Source organism: Poeciliopsis prolifica, unplaced genomic scaffold (genome assembly GCF_027474105.1).
Source record: "Poeciliopsis prolifica strain line A6 unplaced genomic scaffold, Auburn_PproV2 SCAFFOLD117, whole genome shotgun sequence".
NCBI classification, from domain to species: domain Eukaryota; kingdom Metazoa; phylum Chordata; class Actinopteri; order Cyprinodontiformes; family Poeciliidae; genus Poeciliopsis; species Poeciliopsis prolifica.
Genome location: NW_026562492.1, coordinates 579,464 through 598,599, shown reverse-complemented (window position 1 = coordinate 598,599; position 19,136 = coordinate 579,464). Strand labels below are relative to the sequence as shown.

Below are 19,136 nucleotides of genomic sequence, written 5' to 3'. Positions count from 1 at the left end.
GCGTTGCTTCCTTTAATTTATTATGTCACCAGAGCCAGACCATAACAGTGGCTAAATCAGATTCTGAATGAGGTCACATATTGCCTTGGGCCAGCCCTGCATGAACAGCCAAGAGTAGCTCCGCTGCATGTCTCTGCTGGGTGCGAGATTTTATTAATGAGGCACTAGCAGGGACAGGCCTTCAGGTTTGGAAGTGCGTCGCAGTGACAGTTGTGATAGTGACAGTTTGTTTATATCAGAATATTTTATTCTATTCCACAGCGGTGGGGGACTGATTCAAGTTGCCTGTAGCAAAACCTAGCCTTTAGTTCAGCACTGGGGCAGCCTGATAAAATTTAAGTCAGCCAAACCATTTCTATGTTTGGGGACGAGGAGTTTTTTGTTTTTTTTTTGCTATCATGAGAATAATTACAAAAATAAAAAATTATCTTTCTAACTTCAACATCAGACCTATACTTTTATTCTCAAACAAGTGTATGTTGGAAAAAAAATATTCCTGCCCATAATCTAACAGGTAGAGGATGGAGTTTTGCACCCTTCTTCCAGGGCTTGGTGTCTTAACAACATGGAGGCAGAGGCACTGAGAATCCGTTCAGTCATTTTTAGACCATGGGCAGCCAGCCTAATTTATTATTGCTAAATTGCTTTTATTAGCTAAATACTATTGCTGAAGCCTGTATATGCCCCTCCAAATAAATACATAAAACAACAAATAAATAATTAAAAAATAAAAAGCAACTCAAAAAAGGGCATTTGGGACATTAAGGTTAATAGGGGCAGAGGCTCAAGCTTCCTCTGCTCCCGTCTGCTGCACGTGCCTGCTAAACAGTACTCATTACCTTGTGAAAGTTGGACATAGTTTATCACATTCAGCTTGTCCAGCAGACTCACATCAATGTTGACAGGCTCAATGGTGTTGATATGGACGTTGGGGGCGGAGGACGAACGATCTCGCTGACCAAACTGATTGCGGTGATCTTCCTCACTGGTCCGAAAACTATTTGGAATGGGGATGGACTTGGACGGGGACACTGTAGTGTGGTATATAGAGCTGAAGAAATGATGATGAGGAAAAAGATCAGCAGACTGGCATTAGGAGTACATTTGAAATTCTGACATTGCTCAAAAGTAAAGAGTGCTCTCATCAGGCAGGATATGATCATTGAAACACCAATAATATCCAATATAGCTGTTTGGAGAAAATTCCACAATTATATTTAGCAGATGGCAATAGAGTATCATGAAACTGTAACATTCCAATATTTACACTGTAAGTTTCAGACTATATGGGATCTAGAGGCAGCTGGTTAGAACAAATATTCAAGCGTCTCAGTTATGATAGGATTAATTTTGGGAGCAGTGTGAACTGAAGAAGTGCATACCCGGTGGAGTCCGATGGGGGGAGAGATGGACAGAGCTCAGACACGGGTGTAGTTCCCTCTGAGGAGACCTCTTCCTGGCTGAACGGATGATGCTCGAAGAACTTTGATACAAGCAGCAAGCTGCACAACACAAAAATAAAGACAAAATAATTTCTAAATTTGATTTAGACGATCTGAAGGTAAGTGAGCTCAAAAGCAGAGCCATATTGTCGTTCGGATTGACATTTACCGTTTACATAGGAGAACTAGCAGGAAAAGGGGAGCATATAGACCCACACACAGTTTGTAAATATAAGGCCACAACACCACCATGTGGTCAACATGATGGAAGTTTTGCAATATTGACACAAACAGTGCAGTTAATATTGTGTCATGACACAGATGTTTATGTGTAAAAAAATAACCATGAGAAAAAATATATTTATTATGAAATCCATTTTCAGACGATGTAAAAAGAAAGTTCACCCTCTTTAGCTTTTGTGCATAAAACATAAAATTAATATGGTTTTATACATGTTCTAAAATTATATGTACAGTGGCATAAAAAAGTATTTGCCCCTTGCTGATTTCCTAAACTTCTACAAGTTTGTCACACTTCAGTGCTTCAGAACATCAAACTAATTCAAATATTAGTCAGACAACATAAATGAGCCCTAACCCTAATACTGCATTCACTTTTAATACTGAATGCAGTATTGAACGAACATTTAAAAACGTTTAATAAAAAAATATTCAAAACCACGACAATGGAGACTAGCAATATTAAAGTAATTTATTGACGGTAAGATCATTCTCAGCTCTCAATGAGATATGTAAAGACAGATGGTATAAAGGCAGTGGAATAAGGTTTTCCAAAAATGCAAGTTTTTATTGAAAAAAATTAAAAAATAAAGAATTCATGTGAAGAACAAATGGAATCACTTCTTCCTAGTTTGATCACAATTTAAGGGAAAAATTAAGAAATGAAGCATTTATCAAGGCAGATGATAAACTAAGCCTTCAAAACTTAAAAATGCAGGTGGAATAGGAGGCAGTGTGAAGTACAGAGATGCTGTGCTACAAATAAAACCTCTGACAACTATAGATGCCAGATGCTGCAAATCTTTGCGTGGGAGTTGCACCGAGCAAAAAAAGGTGATCTGTGCTGACTGCAAGTTGTAAATTATTATATTAGGCTAATTATAAATATACTGCTCAAAAAAATAAAGGGAACACTCAAACAACACAATATAACTCCAAGTAAATCAAACTTCTGTGAAATCAAACTGTTCACTTAGAAAGCAACACTGATTGACAATCAATATCACCTGCTGTTGTGCAAATGGAATAGACAACAGGTGAAAATTATTTTCATATTTATTTCATTCATTCAGATCTAGGATGTGTTATTTGACTGTTCCCTTTATTTTTTTTTAGCAGTGTAGTTTAAATAGTTAGAATGATGTATTCTTGCCTGTGTTTTGAAATCAACACGCACATTACAGTGGCTGCTGACGCAACGTGGTGTCGACTGACGGTTAGAAAATGTTTTTGCACTGAGCGAGAACAGTAAGTCCAGCAGAGCCAACTAACATTAGTGAGAAGTAGGAATATGCAAAATAGCATGTAATTTATATCACAATATCTACTTTGATGGGTGGTGGTAACGATATATATTATAATATGTTTTTAGTATAGAAATGAAAAACAAAATCGGATACTAATTGAGTGAAATGTATATGTGAATGTGATAAAACTTTTATTTTGTCCAGTTTTCATGGATGTTATTTGCATTTAATGTTTGTGATAGTTAATTGTTTTTATGGTGTCATTGTCAGGTCTTCCTTAAAAAAAATCTAATGTTGAGGGAGACTTGACAATGAAAATAAAAAGATTGAAAAATATGTCTAGATAGAATCACTAACTTTAATGTATATCTGTGTTGAATCCTACTTTTTCTTTCGAATGTTGTGATTAGAACTTCTAGTCCACTGAAGTGCATGCTTCTTTTAAGGGGGAAAACTAAATTGCTTGTTTTACCGAGCAATTTGTAAAACAAATTGCTGTTGTTGCTGTGGAAATGTGATTTCGGAAAGTCAGACAAATACTCCCCACTTTCTGAATGTGACATTTGCCATGCTCCTTCCTGAGCATCGTGCCAAGACCACGGGAAGATTAAGAAAATTAGTCCATTGGACTTTGCGAGCTTCACTTTCTGTGTATTCCAGCAGAGGTTATACTGATCCCACATGTCCTTTATCCTCTCTTTTCTCCACTGTCTAACCATGGCATCTGCCGCACTCCTCTTGAGCGATGCACTAAGAAAGACTACTGCCGTTTTGGCACCAGCCTTTTTAACAAGCTCTTCCCTTGTGCTCTCTGCCACGCTGCTTCCCGTTTGCCCAGTTTTGATGCCAGTCAATTATGTAATCAACGAGCATTACCGTGGTTAGCCGGCAGAGTGCAGATCACTTTCATAGGCCAAATTTCTATCACTTCTACCATATACTGTATATATTGCACATTCCTCGTGAGAAGTGTATCAGGAATGATTAAAACACAAGCGTCGTGATCTGCTTAAGTAGAGAAAAAAAGTTCCAAGCTGGACAGCTGGATGAAGCCCTCATGTCCAGAACTTACTCTAGCTGGTCATAGTTGACACACATGAGAGGAACCTCTGTGCTGCAGCGCTGATGGAACTTGTAGCCACAGGTCTGACAGCGAAAACCCTGGAACAGCAGCTTTCTACAGAAATCACAGAAGGCCAATGTGAAGAAGGTCTTCCTCACCTGCCAAACACACATAAATACACAATCAGGAGCATGTGGAAGTTCAGTTCTAGCTCCACAGGGGCTAGCAGTGCAGAGTGTCTTTTAAACCAGGTGGCAGCACGGCACTTACAGTATCAGTTTTCGAACAGCAGTACACAGACTCCGTTAGGGACTAGTAATGACCCTGTCTCTGAGGGTTAGTGATTACAACTTTTGTTGAATCAGTTAAAAGTTAATCAGCAAGTATGCAAACCAAATTAAAAAAAAAAAACAATAAAAAGAAAGTTTTCCCTTGAAATAGTGCTGAAACAATAACTTGGATAAACGTGATGGCTCATTTATTTAAATAATCAACAAATTCAGGAATCATTTAATTGTTAACTGGAGTATACAGACTCAAAACATGTCATGTGCTGAAATAACACTGCAGTCAGAGCAGTAATTATTCCAAACTGTTTAAAAATATATACATTTGGTATTCAAGATAAAAAAACACCTTTGTTTGTTAATTTCTTTTACCCACAACTCTTCTCGTTGCAGTTTTAGCTTCATCTGCTTCAAATCTTGTAAAATACCTTCTATTAAGCATCTTTTTGCTATCCAGTTTGTACACTGTATTGACATTAAACCTACCAGAAAGGACTGAGCTTTTCACATATTCATATGAGGAATGTTTTACCTGCAGATGCATCCTTTGCTGCAAATGATTAAGAATTTACGAAAGGAATGCAGTTAATGCATTTTAGGCAATACAATGTCCATTGTCTAGTTCAAAAAAGAATAATTTTCGTCTATTAATGTATTTCTAACATTGTATGTAAAAGGCTTAAGAGGTGAAATGAAAAATCTGCTGAAAGTAAGTTCTCCCCTTATCTGATCAATCAACAGAGTAATCAATCCAATAATCGATTACTAAAATAATCACTAGTTGCAGCCTTGCTGTAAACTGAAACTTGTTTAACGTTTGTTACGTTTAATGGCTTTAATAGTCAAGTTTTAATGTAACACAAAATCCAGAGTTCAGTACACACTTCCCTTAAAGTCACAGTTTGTATGGATGGACGATAAAACTACTTATCAATAGTCAATGATGTTCCTTTCATCTTCTGCTGTTTATCCAGGGTCGTTTCAAGGGAGCAGCAGCCTAAGTAGGGAGGTCCAGACTTCTCTCTCTCCAGCTACTTGAGCCAGCCGAGAAACAGTCCCTACAGTATGTCCTTGGTCTTCCCCTGGCTCTCATCCTGGAGGGACATGTCCAGAATACCTCACCAGGGAGGCATCCTAACTACATGCTTGAGCCACCTCAACTGGCTCCTCTCAACGCGAAGGAGCAGCAGCTCTACTCTGAGACCCTCCTGAATAACTGAGCTCTCTAAGGAAGAGTCCAGATACCCTACGTAGAAAGCTCATTTTAACTGCTTGTGACCCCGTTCTTTTGGTCATGACCCAAAGCTCATAATCAGAAATTAGGGTAGGAATGTAAACCGACCAGTAAATTGAGAGCTTTGCTTTTTGATTGGCCTCTCTCTTCACCACAACAGACTGGTACAACACCCACTTCCCTGTAGATGCTGCGCCAAACTGTCTATTGATCTCCCATTTCATTTTTCCCTCATTTGTGAACAAGATCCCAAGATATTTAAACTCCTCCACTTGGGGCAGGACATCTTTCCTGAACCCGGAAAAGGCACGCAACCCTTTTCCTATTGAAAACCATGGCAGTGGATTTAGAGGCACTGATCCTCATTGTGGCCACTTCAAACCCGTCTGTGAACCACTCAGTCAAAGCTGTAGATCATGACTTGATGAAGCCAGTAGAACCTCATCATCCACAAAAAGTAGAGTTGTCAGGCCACCAAAACGGCCACCTCAACACCTTGGCTGCGCTTAACTTCTGTCCATAAAAGTAATGAACAGAATTGGTGACCACCGGCAGCCTTGGAAGGATCCAACTCTTACCAGAAAAAAAGCCCAACTTACTGCTAGCAATGTGGAGTCTGACAGTGGTCATACAGGGACCTATAACCAAGTATCACATGTCCCAGTACACAATACTCCTGGAGTACCCCTCACAAAGCTCCCTGAGGGTTATGGTCGAACTCCTTCTCCAAGTCCACAAAGAACATGTTGGGCAAATTCCTTTGGACCACTAGGTCCCTGGAGATTGCTCAAAATAAAGGGTGTAGAGCTCCATGACCAAGTTCCATGACCAAGATGAAAGCCACACTGCTCTTTCTGAATCAGAGGTTCAACTATCAACAGACCCTTCTCTACAGGACCCCTGAATAAAACTTCCCAGGAAGGCTAAAGAGTGTTACCCCTCTGGAGTTGGAGAACAAAAATGGTCCCTATTTGTGAATATGGGGACCACTACCCCAGCCTGTCAATCCAGGGGAACTGTCCGCGATGTCCATGCAAATTTGCAGAGTCGCATCAACCAACACAACCTTAAAACATTCAGAGGTACTCTGGGGAATCTCATCCACCCCCAGAGCCTTATCACTGAGGAACTTTTTGACCACTGTGGCCACTTCAAACTTGGCTGTGAACCACTCAGTAAAAGTGTTTCACAGCCTGCTTCCCCTTCCTGAGATATTGGATGGTATATGGGGGAATTTTTCTACCGTAATTTGCTAGAAGGAAAAAAACATACGCAGTACAACACCTTCATTCTATTGGCTGAGAGGTTGTCAGGCAACAGTGCATTTTTGTTTCTGAAGCATGCAGAGAATGTTTCATAAGAGAGCAGAGTTTTGCAAGAGCACGAGAAAAATGGTTTGTGTACACACGTTACAAGTTTTAAGAAGGACATTAACTCCTGCTTTCAAAACGAAAATATAAGCAAAAACATTAAAAGTTTTGAGAACAAAGTCATGGAATCCTGCTTTTAGACTGAAAATGAGTGCTCTCAAATTATGGCAGAAAAATTCCCCTAAAATGGTGGAGCAGAATTGTCTCGAAGCCATCCGAGCCACATGCTGCTTATACACATAAGCCACATTGCTGGCTGTCGAGAAACACAAAGTTCGAGTTTGGTCCACCATTCTTTCTTCACTATCGCTGAATGAGAAACCTTAATGTTCCCAAGTAGCAGAATTTAGTGATAGCTGAGAGTTTCTCTCTGTTTTTAAAGCTGCATAACAGAACATTGTATTGTGCAGTTAGTTCTTGACATAAAGATTCTGATGTGTTCAGATATAAAATAAGGCTCTAGTTAGCATTATTTAGACAGGAATACTTGTACCATGACACCCCTAATGTTTAGCATTTTCATTATAATAAATGCCTAATTGGAGACTTACAAAGTTATGTGTGGTAAGTGGCACATTCTCCAACACTTCCACGTGGAGCTCCTCTCCAGTCAGCCAGGAGATGTCTGTGTCCCAGCCAATAGGCTTCTTTTCTCTAAAACAGAAGTTGAGAGTACAACAGCTGCTGAAAAACAATGACTGCTTAACAGAAAGAAACTAAGCATCCTACTGCTTCAGTATTACTATTTACTTTCACTTCAAGCAATCATGTACTGGAAGACACAACTGATACAAGCAAACCAAATGTTGCTTGCATTAGTGGAATCAGGTTAGAGTTGTAATCCACTCTAACCTGTAATACTAGCTCCAAACACAAATCTGTATCTGATTTCAAATGTACACGTTTTTCATGGCTGCATGCAACACTGACAAAACCAACAACTGAACCCGTCTGCCTTCAGGTTTCTAGAAGTGCTTAGCTTTGCCACAGTTGAGACCAGAGTTCACTTCACACTGCCTTAGACCCTCTGCAGTGTTGTTGTTATCATGCTAAAATTATAAACTCATCACCAAAGACTGGAAGTAATGACATTTGATATTGTGTTTGACACTGCAACATTCTTTTTTGACTGCACAGGGTTACTTTTAATAAAGAGCAGAAACAAATTTGTGAAATTCCCCCCTCAATTAATGAAGTATATTCATTCAAGATCCACAGACTAAGTCATTAGAGCTCTACTTAAGTGTGAAAAAAGTTTATTTTAATTGCAGGACTATAGTTGGTGCTTAAATACTGTAAATAATTTCTTCCTATTGAATAGGAATGAATTACACATTTAATTAAATGTGCAATTAAATTTACACATTTAATTATGTGTGAATGAGGGCAGCCTGTGGCTTAGCTAGTTTTCTGGGAGAATACATCGGCCTTCATGACTGTCTGGTTTTCTTTTACATATTTTATCTAAAATTGAACATTTTCAAAAATAATTTGTTTGAGAAATGCCTCTTACAAATCATAGCCTGAGATCAAGCTATAATTTTGTACTCGACTCAATAATCACACTGCTGATGTTAGCATCCACACTTCAATGGTTGCCATTGACACAGTTAACAACATGCGCTCCAGAGCTCTTCTCACAACAATTGACATCAGTTTCCAATGCTGGAACTAAACTCAATCAGAACTAAAGGCAGGTTTGGGTTCTGACCAAAACCAAGTTGATAGGGACTGTAGCCATGTGCATGCTGTTTTTTGTCATCAAAGTCCAGTCTAGGGCCATTTTCCAGTCACATTTGTTGTCTCTCTTTACCTTGAGCAGTATTTCAGTGAGAATCTAATTGTGTCTTTCCAGCAGGCCATTGCTCCATGGACTGTATGCAGCAGTGATTTTAACCTCAATGTTAAAATGTTCAGCCATGTCTCTGATTTCTTCATTGTTAAATTTACCTCTATTATTAGTGAATAATTTGCGAGGTGAGCCATGAATGCTTATCCAGCAGTAAATAAAATGCTTCACTATCTCTTTGGGTCTTTTTGTGGTGATAATGCTCCCTTCTCTGAATCTTGTAAAATGGTCGACAGCATGTAGAAACCACAGACATTGCTCCAGCTCATATAGGTCCACAGCTACAGTCTCATTATATGTTGAAGCCATGGGTAAACCCACTGCAGGTTTAGACTTCACTCTACTGTACCAGATGCATACAGTTTTTTTACACTTTCTTTCAGGATTGTAATACTTTCATCATCAGTGTTGCCTGAGCAAGACAAGATATTTTGTAGTCTGTCAACCGAGTCATGTCCAAATTATTTATGCAGTGATAGCAGTACCATTTTTTTTCTTTTGTTGTCATGTTTTCTATCATACTGAGAATTTCATCTTCATCATTTGGTGTCTCACTTTATTCAAACTGGCTTTCATTATTGATCCTTTCCTTTCTTAAGTTTACACAATAATGTCCAGCAGATGTCAGCTCAAGTTTTATAGGTTGATCAAACATCATTGCTTTGTCTTTAATAATGTCCAAAACAACTCTCTTCAGTGATGTTTTGCACAAAATCTCCAAGCCATTTTTTACCACACAGTTCTTGTACAGGCAGTGTCAATCACAACATTGACACTGCCTGTACAAGTTTACAGCATGAAGATCTGCATGTCAGATGGGGATTTGTTTGAAAACAGAGTAATATTATCTATCAAATGTTGAAGCTATCAACTTTTGATAACTTCACATGTTCTTTTTTATCGGGGCAGTCTTTTGCCCAGTGATAAGTGCTCTGGCATATTGCACATTTCATTCTTGTCCCGTATTAGTCAAGTGGATTAGTCCCTGCAGGTGTTATGGGGATTGCTGTGAGTTTGAACTCCGTTTGTCTGTGTATTTGGTGAAAAAGGCCGAGTTGCCCTCTCGTGGCGGAAAGACATTATCGCCAAAGATTCTTTTCAAAGCTAATTTCTATTACCAAACGACACAGTGGAACAGGTGGTAAGAGCAAACTATTTGTCTTTAACGTTTAGTCCTGCGGTGTCTAAGCGCTTGAATGCCAACACTGCATCTGGTAGTTCCATTTTGAACCATGTTGTACAGTCATTCAAATTTGATAATGTAATCCAACATGGACACACCGCAACTGTCTCTTGATCCGATCAAACTCAGGCTAAGCTTCGTACTGTCGATCCTTTCTTTCTTTTAAAAATACAGAATCCAGATTGTTTAAAATAACAGTCATTCCTGTATCGTTGTTGAGATGTTCCTCTACGATTTCCAGCGCGCTTTCTCTTGATCTTCTTGATAGCGACAGGGCACCCCAGGGGTGGGCAATTATGGTCCTCGAGGACCGGTGTCCTGCAACTCTTAGATGTCTCCCTGGTCCAACACAGCCGATTCAAATAGCTGAATCACCTCCTAAAGGCAGTCAAGTTCTCCAGAGTTCTGCTAATGACCCCATTATTTGACTCAGGTGTGTTGAAGTAGAAACACATCTAAAATTTGCAGGAGACCAGCTCTCGAGGCCTGGAGTTGCCCACCCCTGGGGTAACCGCTAGGGCTTGCTTATTTTTGTTTAAGTCGGTAACAAGTCTCCATATTTCAATCTCATTTTTCAAACTTTCATAACATGTCTTCTCATCGAACAGAGAGGGAACTTTGTAATTTCCAGCAGCAGCCATACTCTGTTACCACTATTGACTCAATAATCACACTACTGATGTTAGCATCTACACTTCAATGGTCACCAATAACATGCGCTCTAGTGCTCCTCTGACTACAGAATGAAAAATAATAGTCTAGCACTGCCTCCCATTACCTCACATCCAACACATGCCCAGTAAGCTACTTACAACTTAACAGTACTTAGTCTGCAGCCCAGTATGTACACTAACGTACTAACAAAAGCAACCTAGTATCCAGGCTTGCAGACTAAATATTCAGTAAAAATGTAAGAAACTATATTTTCAAAAGGTTTTTTTTTAAAAAACCTATGGAGGGTTCAGGTTTTAATCGGTGAATCTAGACTTATTTTCCTTCTTGAAACATACATGTGATAAATTAAGATCACTTGAAATTTATTCTTGGATGTAGTCTTAAAGATCATACAGTGACATTTTTTTATGTCTACCAATGCAATTCAGCTAAGCATTTTAACAGAAAACTTACCCATCTTGTATTCTATAGACTGCACAGCACTCTGGAATGAGACCCCGCATCATCAGAGCTTTCTTCAGTGAGTCCCTCACAGTCATCCCACAGCGGGCTGGGACCTGAACACAAAACAGCAGCACTTATTGAACTGTCTCTAGGTAATAATCATGAGCTAAAGCAGCAGCAGAAACAATTTATTGTTGAAATTTTCAGGCTTGACTTTATCAGCTGCTTTCATGTCTAAAACTTTGACTCATCTTAGGAAGATGCACTCTGCATTTGGTCAATACAAAATATAATACAGAGCCACATTTGTACATGTATTAAACGTCCACCACTACAATTACTTGAACAAGCTAGGAAAGGTTTGTGAGTTAAACAAAACATGTTCATTACATTTATTACACAAAATTATTCTCAGATATTTAGGTATTACGCGATCATTTCTGCCTCTTTTGAGTGCACATAGGTATGCGCTGTTTTAGGGCTACTTCACGATTATGCAAATAAGCTGCTACTGGTCACACACCCAAAACTCAGTGTTTACATTGGCTCCTCAGATACATGAAAATGGCTACAACAGTGGTACAACTGCACAACCACTGGTCTTTGTACCTGAAGAAGACCTAGAAGCAGAAGTAGTCTACTGAACAACCATCAGCCACAACCATTCAATTATTGCATACTTCAGATCTGACACAAATTTGAATAAATTTTCCAAAAACATGGCTGAATGTTTTTGTTTGGTTGGTTTTTTTACACTTGCACTGTTTCTAGAATCAGTAAGTACTCATATGGAAATACATATCACGCAAAACATTAATGTACAATAGTGGACCTTTAATTATTGATTGAACTTGACTTTTTATTTGAGATAATTGCAGGGTCTGAAGTTAATTTAATAGCATTTTAATAGCAAAAAACACATTCCAACAAAATAAAATATTTGTCGTTTTTAATCTTAAGTTATTTAACCATGAGAAAAGTGCTATGCTAATCATTCAGCTTACTGTTTCAGGAACCCCTGATCATTGATGGAACCTCTTTAGAAATGTGGACTGCGGACGCTGACATAAGCGTTTGGGAAACTAGACCCTCCAAGTGGTGCTGCAACATGTTTAGATTTGAGACACCGTTTTAGGCTTCATAGCATTGTTAATAAGCTAACTCCACAATTCGAACAAAACAATAATATTTCCAGCAACTCATTACATTGTTTTTGAGGCAAAAATTAACCCTTGGTGGGCAATGAAAAACAAAGCCGTTCAGGGGTTGCGTTAATGGAGTATTTGACCTCTTTTTTTTTAATGACAGAAGAATTTGAAGCCCATCTGTCATTTGACAGGTTTTAATTAACCTGTCAAATGCACAGGTTAATCATAAATTATCATTTGAACCTGTCAAATGACAGGTTGATTACTGGCACACATGGGCAGACATTACGCAAGGAGTTCATCACAGAGACAACTACAATCAATTAATAAAAATATCCTTTCATCCTTTATCATCTCATGAACTCTGAACTAAATGTGTCTTGCTGACTGGGAACTGATAGCGTGTTGAAGAGCTATAGACAGGACGCTTTGGAGCATCTGGTTCAGAAGTGCATTCCAAATCTTTGGTTGAAATGGCACATTTAATGCCAGCCTCCACTATGTACTGGATGCTGAACAGAGAAAACCAAGTAGAATTAAATGTTTTGCTAATCTATTTGCAGTCTAAACAGAGGAGCCAGTGTGGTGGTTATAAAACTATTTTAGACAAATAAAAGGGAAAACGAGATCTAGTGATCTGCGATCGATTATTTTGGTCTTTCAAGTTCAGCGCTACAGACAGACACGGTAAAAGGTAGCCTAAATTCAATGAAGTTAAAAAAATTTATTTTTTGTTAATGTTACTTTTCTGGCTATTTTTGTTTATAATTCTTGAAAAGTTCAACCTTTTTAGATTGTAAGTTTTGAGAGTTTGTTAAGTGTTCAAGTCTCGATTGGTTTTGTCTGATCGAATGTAGGAAAACATAACGGTTCTGCTCCATTATAACACTGGACACGAAAATAGTAACATTGTGTCCATGTTTTCATTATTCCTCTTTACAAGGGCGTAACATTTTGGAGGCACCGCTGGGATTGAGTGAGGCAAAGTTTGACTTCTGCTAGGACCAGACGTCTCTAGCTCTCATTCAGTTCTCCTTTAACTTACTTACCCAGGCCGACAACATCTAAAGGACAACTGTGTAGCTGTCTGAGTTTCTGCAATCGAGGGCAAAAGTAATCTGAGGTTAACCTAAGGTGCCAGGAGTGCTGCAACCAAGGTTTAGCAGACAAATTACTATTACAACAGAACACTGATCAGCTACCACAACGAAGATGGGGTCAGCCGAGGTAGAGGCATTACAGCTGGAGATAATAGGACGCTGCCAGCAGAAAGCCTAACAGAACTGTGTGATTTTCTCACCATTGCTGGGTCAAAATTTGAACATGTGACAGGAAAGAATAGAACATCACTCATCTTAATGATTAGTAATCATCTACAGAGTGATGAGTTCCAAAAGTTAAAGGATTTGGGAATGTCAGAGCTTCTCTGCTTTAAAGACAAGATAACTGAGCTCCAATTTCAGGCTACAGCTATCCAAGTAAAGGAACTTAAAGTAGCACGACACGAACAGCAGAATGAATATGAGGTACTGGGCAGTATATAAACAGAAACCAGACCATCTCAGTCTCATGTACCATCCCAAATAAAACATGCTCATGAGGAGGATGTACATAAAGTTCCGATGTCCAGCCTTGGAATTCCAGCTTCAGTCCTACGTCAGACCCCTGCTGTATGGCACAAAAATTCAAAATATCTGGACAAATTGGAGACCCAGGACAAAAGGATCGCCTCACGTTTTCCAGTCTCGCCCAACAAATTGAGCATGGCCTCCAAAAAGGCTTTCCAGAGACTGAGATCGTTGATGCTGTCATAAGGGTAATTGTCCCAGGGATGCAATTACAGAGCTACCTAGAGGGAAAAAACAACCTTACACTGCCCACTCCTAGAAGAATACTGTGCTACCATTATCAGGAAAAAAGTCCAACAGAATTATATAAACAGCTGTCATCAGAAGCACAGGGCGTTAAGGAGACTCCTCAGAGTTTTCTCATCCTCACTACGACAGAAGATTCTGTTTGCATCACAAGAGTCAGAGTCAGGCTTACGTTATGATCCAGTGCTAGTGCAGAACATGTTTCTCTATACAGTTATGACTGGTTTGTTGAACAATAAGACATTCAGCCATCTCTAGAACAAGCTTGTGTTTCTGATTAACTTTTATTTGAAAAATTAAATATTGCATCTGCCTATGAAAGTGAGAGGCAGGACAAGAAAAAAATGCATGCACCACAGCGATCTGTGACTGTTTACTCTGCTCAGACTGACCACACCACCACTGAGAAGAAGAACAAAATAAGCCAGTCGAGTCACAGTAAGAGCCAAACAGATATTCTCTCAGAACTGCAGGAGATGAAAGCAAACATGACTCTGCTTAAAGATCTGAAAGCTGAAGTGTCTTCTATTAAAGAGTCTATGCAGCAGTCCTCTTATCTGCAGAGGCAGCACCCAAACCAGGTATCAGGACCAGATTGCAAACCAGCTCAATCAGCACCAGTTTACCACAACTCATCACAGACACACCAGCCTGCAGTACATCCTGGTTACCATCAAGCTACTCCAGTGCAATACAGCTACTTGCAACCCAGCCTGCAGTACATCCTGGTTACCATCAAGCTACTCCAGTGCAATACAGCTACTTGCAACCCCATTCAACACATCACAATTATTTACCACCACCCCAAGGACAACATGATCATCTCCCACCCAATCAAAGATATGGAAATCAACGCCCCCCTCTCCACCACTTCACTACAGTCTAGGAGGAGGTGCTACGCCTGCCAGCAGGAAAATTTGGAGGATTGCACTCACTGCTTCAGCTGTGGCAGCAGTGAACACTTCTCAGCTGGCTGCAGAATGAGGAGATCAGGCCAATTCAGAGGGAGTGCTTTAAATGAGCAAGGGTTACCCCAGCGGGGCAGGGAGTGACCGCGTCATCAGCAGTGCCCCAACTCTGTGCACACTGTGGTGCAAGTGGATTAAAGGTGAGACTGAGACAATGTTCATCTTGTAAGAGTGTGTTATACTGCTCCGAGGGATGTCAACATGAACACTGGGCTGAATATAAAAATCAATCCTCAACAACTTCCTGCAGTATTGTCCACGAAAGGAAAAGCAAGTTAAATTTGCCCCACTAGTAGGAAAAAAATATCTGGTTGACTGCTATATCCAAGGTCAGCAAATTAGAGCATTGTGGGACTCTGGCTCACAAGTGACTGTAGTCAGTGAACAATGGAAAGTGGAACACCTGCCACATGTGACTTTGAAAGACATTTCTGAGATCATTGAAAACAGTGATACTTTGAATCTCACAGCCAATGGTCATAACATGCTGTACTTGGGATGGATAGAAGTCACATTCAAACTAGCTGCAGATGGAGTCCCAGATGTTGTCCCTTGACTAGTAATTAAAGACAATAGTCTTGCTCGTCCTATTATTGGTTCAAATGTCATTGGCCTGATAGTGGATACTGAGCTGCAGCAAAGCAAAGACACCAATAAACAGCAGTTAATCAAAGCTGTCCAAGCAGCTTTTGCTGACTTTGAAATGGATGATGCTGAAGTGTTTGTGGCTAGAGTTGCTGCTGAACAGCAATTTTTGGAGTATGATGTCAAGACCACCAGAGGACAAGTACATGTCCCAAAAAATACATCAGTAAAAGCAGAGTGCCGTGTTATGATAACCCCTCTACAGGAGACCACTCTGATTTTCGAACCACGTGTCAATCCTCATAAAACTAGAGAAAGGTACAAAATCATCCATGATTGCGGATGTGCAAAACCCAACAGACCATGACATAACACTCTCTGGAAAGGCTGTTATTAGGACAGCACAGCCAGTCCAAGCAGTTTACCCGACAACAATCTTTGAACAGTCCTGCTCCATTTCCCCATTAACAGTAGTTAATGTGGAGATGAGAAAACAAAAAACCTCAGATTGTGACTGGGATCCCCCAGTTGATTTGGATCATCTCAGTCCCCCTGAAATAGATCTTATTAAACAGTTATTATTCTGTTTAACCAGAAGAGAGGAGTCAGATTCCTTTTCCTGTTTCACTTCAATTATATTGGGTGCATCGAGAACCTGCGACTGTCCATCTCACTGAAAGACACAGAACCCGTGGCTAAAACTTACCTCTCAGCTCCAAAACCATTATATCAAGAAATGAAGAGCTATCTACATGACCTGATCACACAAGGTTGGGTGCGCAAATCAAATTCCCCTTATTCTTCTCCAGTGGTGTGTGTTCAAAAAAAAGATAGCTCCCATCTGTGCAAGCTAATAACTGGTACAGTCTTGAACAATAAGACTGTACCAGACCAGCAAGCCCATTCCCACAGGACATTATGGATGGCCTGGTAAAGCTTACCATCCTTATCCTTATGGTAAGCTTTACCAGGCCATCCATAATGTTTTTTTATGGCAGAACACAGTCAGCCCCTCACTGCCTTTATGACCCCTTGGGGTTTATATGAATTGATTCGTATACCATTTGGTTTAATGAACGCACCAGCTGCTTTCCAGCGGTGCATGGAAGAATGTCTCGAGGGACTCAGGGATGATATTTGCATTCAGTACCTTGATGACATCCTTGTTTTCAGTAAGTCATTCAAAAGCCATGTTGAAAATGTCAGAACTGTGCTTAGAAGATTGAGAACGGATAGCATCAAGTTGAAGCCAGCAAAATGTGAAATGTTTCGGCATGAGGTTCACTATCTTGGGTGCGTTGTTTCATCAGAGGGGAGTAAAATCAACCCTGCTGATACCACCAATCCTCACCTTTCCTGATTTTAGTAAACCCTTTGAACTAACACAAATGCTTCCAAAAAGTAGCTTAAGTTTAATGTAGTTAAAAAAAATTTTTTTTTTTTGTTAATGTTGTTTTTCCGGCTGTTTGTTTATAATTCTTGAAAAGTTCAACCTTTTAGATTGTAATTTTTGAGAGTTTATGAATCGTTCGAGTCTCGATTGGTTTTGGCTGATCGAATGCAGGGGTTAGGGTTAGGTTAGGGTTAGGGTTCTGCTCCATTATAACACTGGACACAAAAATAGTAACATTGTGTCCGTGTTTTCATTATTCCCCTTTACAAATAAAGTTCTTACTCATAAGAGATGACTTTAAAACGATGTTTGTTTAATAAACAGAGAGTATTGTGGTGATTGTGATAACTTCAGTCTAAGAGCTACTATACTCACCTTCGCTTCCTGGTTAAGTGCGTACTGTGACTAGATTTGTTTTACTGTGTCAGCATAACCAGAATGTGTGTAATGTTCACACAATATGTAACAGAGTAATGTCTGAAACTGTTTTGAAATTTCATTATAACACTGGATACGACAGTAGTAACATTGTCTCAGTGTTTTCATTATTCCCCTTTACAGGGGCGTAACACCAGCAGTTTATCTTGAGGAAATAAATAAAAGTGAAGTTACTTAGGATGCAACATGTGTACTGCACTGCTGCACAACTAATATGAATGTGGCTCTGCCGCTGTGAAGAATTAAAGTTATCCCACCCTGAGGTTTTAAGAAATGGAGCTGGAAGACATTACCCTCCCGTGCCCAAAATGAGAGCGGCATTCAGATCTAAGATCTTATCCGTTTCGGGGAAGCGAAACTACACAAAAAAAATCCTCGTAAAAGTGAATGCCCAGACCGCAAACAGAGTAGAAGCCTTGCAGTGTTCAATTGATCGGTTTAGATGAGATAAGTCCAACAGACTGAAGAACTTGCTTAGATTTCTCTTTAGGTGCAGAAATTTGTGAGACACTTTGCTTTCAGACCTCAGCAGGTAAAGTGCTTGTAATTTAAGTGTAGTCGTTTAATTTAATGGGTAGCGCTGTTGCCTTGCAGCAAGAAACTTTTTCATTTTCTGACAAGACTTCCTCGTTTTGGTTTGTCTCAACTTTTTCATTTTCTGGTAATGAAAAAGTTCGATTCCCGGCCCGGGGTCTTTCTGCACGGAGTTTGCATGTTCTCCCTGTGCGTGCGTGGGTTCTCTCTGGGTTCTCCGGCTTCCTCCCACAGTCTAAAAACATGACTGTCAGGTTGATTGGCCTTCCCAAATTCTCCCTAGGTGTGAGTGTGTGTGTGCATGGTTGTTTGTCCTGTTTGTCTCTCTGTGTTGCCCTGCGACAGACTGGCGACCTGTCCAGGGTGACCCCCGCCTCTCGCCCGGAACGCAGCTGGAGAGGCACCAGCACCTCCCGACCCCGTTAGGGAGAAGGTTGCTCAGAAAATGGATGGTAAGTTATTGGGGGCACAGTTAGCGGTTTTGGTCACTATGGAGAAAAAAATAGATTTGTTCATCTGCTGTGATGGGCTCTGGAATAACGATGCAACAAGATGAATATTAACTAAACCGCATGAAAAATGTGTTTGAATAGCCTATCTTAATGTGATTATAATTTGACAGGTAAAAATAGTATGGATTATTTTAAATACTGCAACGTCTGTTGTCAATCATCACCTTTGTAGTTCACCCATTTTCCCCTCTGTGTGACATCTGGGTCCGTTTACCAGTTTCAGAACCTGACCAAAACCCCCATGTATCATTACCTCAAGAAATAATGAGATTTGGTGAAGTATAAAATAGGCTTTAATGCCGAAAAAGATCAAATGTTTCAAGTCATGCACGTCACACAAATGGAACAGATACATAGTGACGTTCACTGTCCAGCACTGGGCTAAATTACCCCTAAGTGTGACCTTTTTCGACCTGAAATGAAACTGTTAATCAGTTTCATTTTGTTTATGTGTGACTGTCATCAGGCTTATGTGATATGGCTATGTAAACATGCATCAATGTGCATCTGAGCACATACAAGAAATAGAGGAAAAACAAAGAATCACTTTGTCCATAACTTCACTGTTGTGTGTCAGATTTACCAGTGTATGAGAAATACAATACAAAGGTGCACATAAACAAAATGTGTTAAAATTTTAAATTGTTAAA

At 39.8% G+C, this 19,136-nt stretch overlaps 1 protein-coding gene across 1 annotated transcript in view; it reads right to left on the bottom strand.

Annotated features, from left to right (window-relative positions):
- The window catches only part of braf (B-Raf proto-oncogene, serine/threonine kinase), a 53,680-nt gene that overhangs the window by 20,856 nt on the left and 13,688 nt on the right, over positions 1 to 19,136 (bottom strand). The window contains exons 4-8 of the mRNA XM_055024233.1: positions 11,044 to 11,147; positions 7,435 to 7,537; positions 4,002 to 4,150; positions 1,383 to 1,502; positions 892 to 1,051 (exon numbers count right to left, since the gene is read on the bottom strand). Of these exons, the coding sequence (XP_054880208.1) occupies positions 892 to 1,051; positions 1,383 to 1,502; positions 4,002 to 4,150; positions 7,435 to 7,537; positions 11,044 to 11,147 (636 nt within the window). The remainder of the gene's footprint in view (positions 1 to 891; positions 1,052 to 1,382; positions 1,503 to 4,001; positions 4,151 to 7,434; positions 7,538 to 11,043; positions 11,148 to 19,136) is intronic.